Source organism: Mandrillus leucophaeus, unplaced genomic scaffold (genome assembly GCF_000951045.1).
Source record: "Mandrillus leucophaeus isolate KB7577 unplaced genomic scaffold, Mleu.le_1.0 Scaffold43, whole genome shotgun sequence".
Classification (NCBI taxonomy): Eukaryota; Metazoa; Chordata; class Mammalia; order Primates; family Cercopithecidae; genus Mandrillus; species Mandrillus leucophaeus.
In genome coordinates this window covers 1,504,530-1,506,060 of record NW_012104587.1, presented here as the reverse complement: position 1 = coordinate 1,506,060, position 1,531 = coordinate 1,504,530, and the positions used below count along the sequence as shown (strand labels likewise).

General features: G+C 51.9%; 1 protein-coding gene across 1 annotated transcript in view; it reads left to right on the top strand.

Moving 5' to 3' along the window:
• Positions 1 to 1,531, top strand: part of TUT1 (terminal uridylyl transferase 1, U6 snRNA-specific) — a 27,576-nt gene that overhangs the window by 14,186 nt on the left and 11,859 nt on the right. The window contains exons 3-4 of the mRNA XM_011993364.1: positions 793 to 1,108; positions 1,291 to 1,391. Of these exons, the coding sequence (XP_011848754.1) occupies positions 793 to 1,108; positions 1,291 to 1,391 (417 nt within the window). The remainder of the gene's footprint in view (positions 1 to 792; positions 1,109 to 1,290; positions 1,392 to 1,531) is intronic.

Below are 1,531 nucleotides of genomic sequence, written 5' to 3'. Positions count from 1 at the left end.
GCTGGGATTATAGGTGTGAGCCACTGCACCCGGCCCGTTTTTTTGTTTGTTTGTTTTGATTTTTTTTGAGACAGGGTGTGGCTCTCTCACCCAGACTGGGGTGCAGTGGTGCGATCTCGGCTCACTGCAACCTCAGCCCCCGGGCTCAAGCGATCCTCCCATCTCTTCCTCTCCAGTAACTGGGACTGCCTGGCTAATTTTAAATAATTCTTTGTACTGGTCAGGTGCGGTGGCTCACACCTGTAATCCCAGCACTTTGGGAGGCTGAGTTTAGGAGTTAGAGACCAGCCTGGCCAACATGGTGAAACCCCATTTTTACTAAAAATACAAAAATTAGCTGGGCATCGTGGCATGCACCTGTAATCCCAGCTACTTGGGAGGCTAAGGCAGGAGAATCGCTGAGGCAGGAGAACCTGGGAGGCAGAGGTTGCACTAAGCCAAGATCACCCCACTGCACTTCAGTCTGGGTGACAGCATGAGACTTCATCTCAAAAAAAAAAAAAATTGTTTATAGAGATGGGATCTCACTATGTTGTCCTGGCTGGTCTCCAACTCCTGGGCTCAAGCAGTTCTCCTGCCTCAGCCTCCCAAAGTGCTGGGATTACAGGCACGAGTCACTGCACCTGACTGAAAATTGCTTTTCTAAATATGTCCCCTGTTATTATGAAAACAGCAAGCAAATATTCTCAATTTATGGGATAGTCCCCATTTCTAATATTCTCATCCACTGTAGATCACGTGCTTAGGTTCTTGGTTCCAAAACCATCATCTCTGCCCGTTGTTGTTTACCAGGGAGTGTTTGCCATTGTGGAGATGGGGGACGTGGGTGCTCGAGAGGCTGTCTTGTCACAGTCCCAGCACAGCCTGGGAGGACATCGCCTGCGTGTCCGCCCACGGGAGCAGAGGGAGTTCCAGAGCCCGGCCTCCAAATCCCCCAAAGGAGCGGCCCCCGACAGTCACCAGCTGGCCAAAGCACTAGCTGAGGCCACAGACGTGGGGACACAAATGATAAAGCTTGTGGGGCTGAGGGAGTTGTCCGAGGCTGAGCGGCAGCTTCGGAGCCTGGTGGTGGCCCTGATGCAGGAGGTCTTCACAGAGTTCTTCCCTGGTAAGTTACCTCCCCTACTATGTCTGAGCCCTCTCTGGCCTTTGCTCCCCTGCGTCTATATCCCCAGTCCTCCCTCCGCTGGAAGTGTTTGGTTGCTTTTCCATCTTTGTGCTCCCTTTTGTTCTTCCTCCCCCTGTTCCTCCCTAACTTCTCTTGACCTTTCTTCTCTGCTTGGCACCCAGGCTGTGTGGTCCACCCTTTTGGCTCTTCCATAAATAGCTTCGATGTCCATGGCTGTGATCTTGACCTCTTCTTGGATCTGGGTGACTTGGAAGAGCCCCAGGTGAGTGAGTGCCCCAGGGAGGCAGCTGGGAAGAGTCCATGAGAATGGCCATGTGACTGTGGGCAAGTCCTTTAGCTCTCCATGCCTTAGTTCCTCATCTACAATGCAGATAATAGGACCTACCTGAAAGGATTTATTGT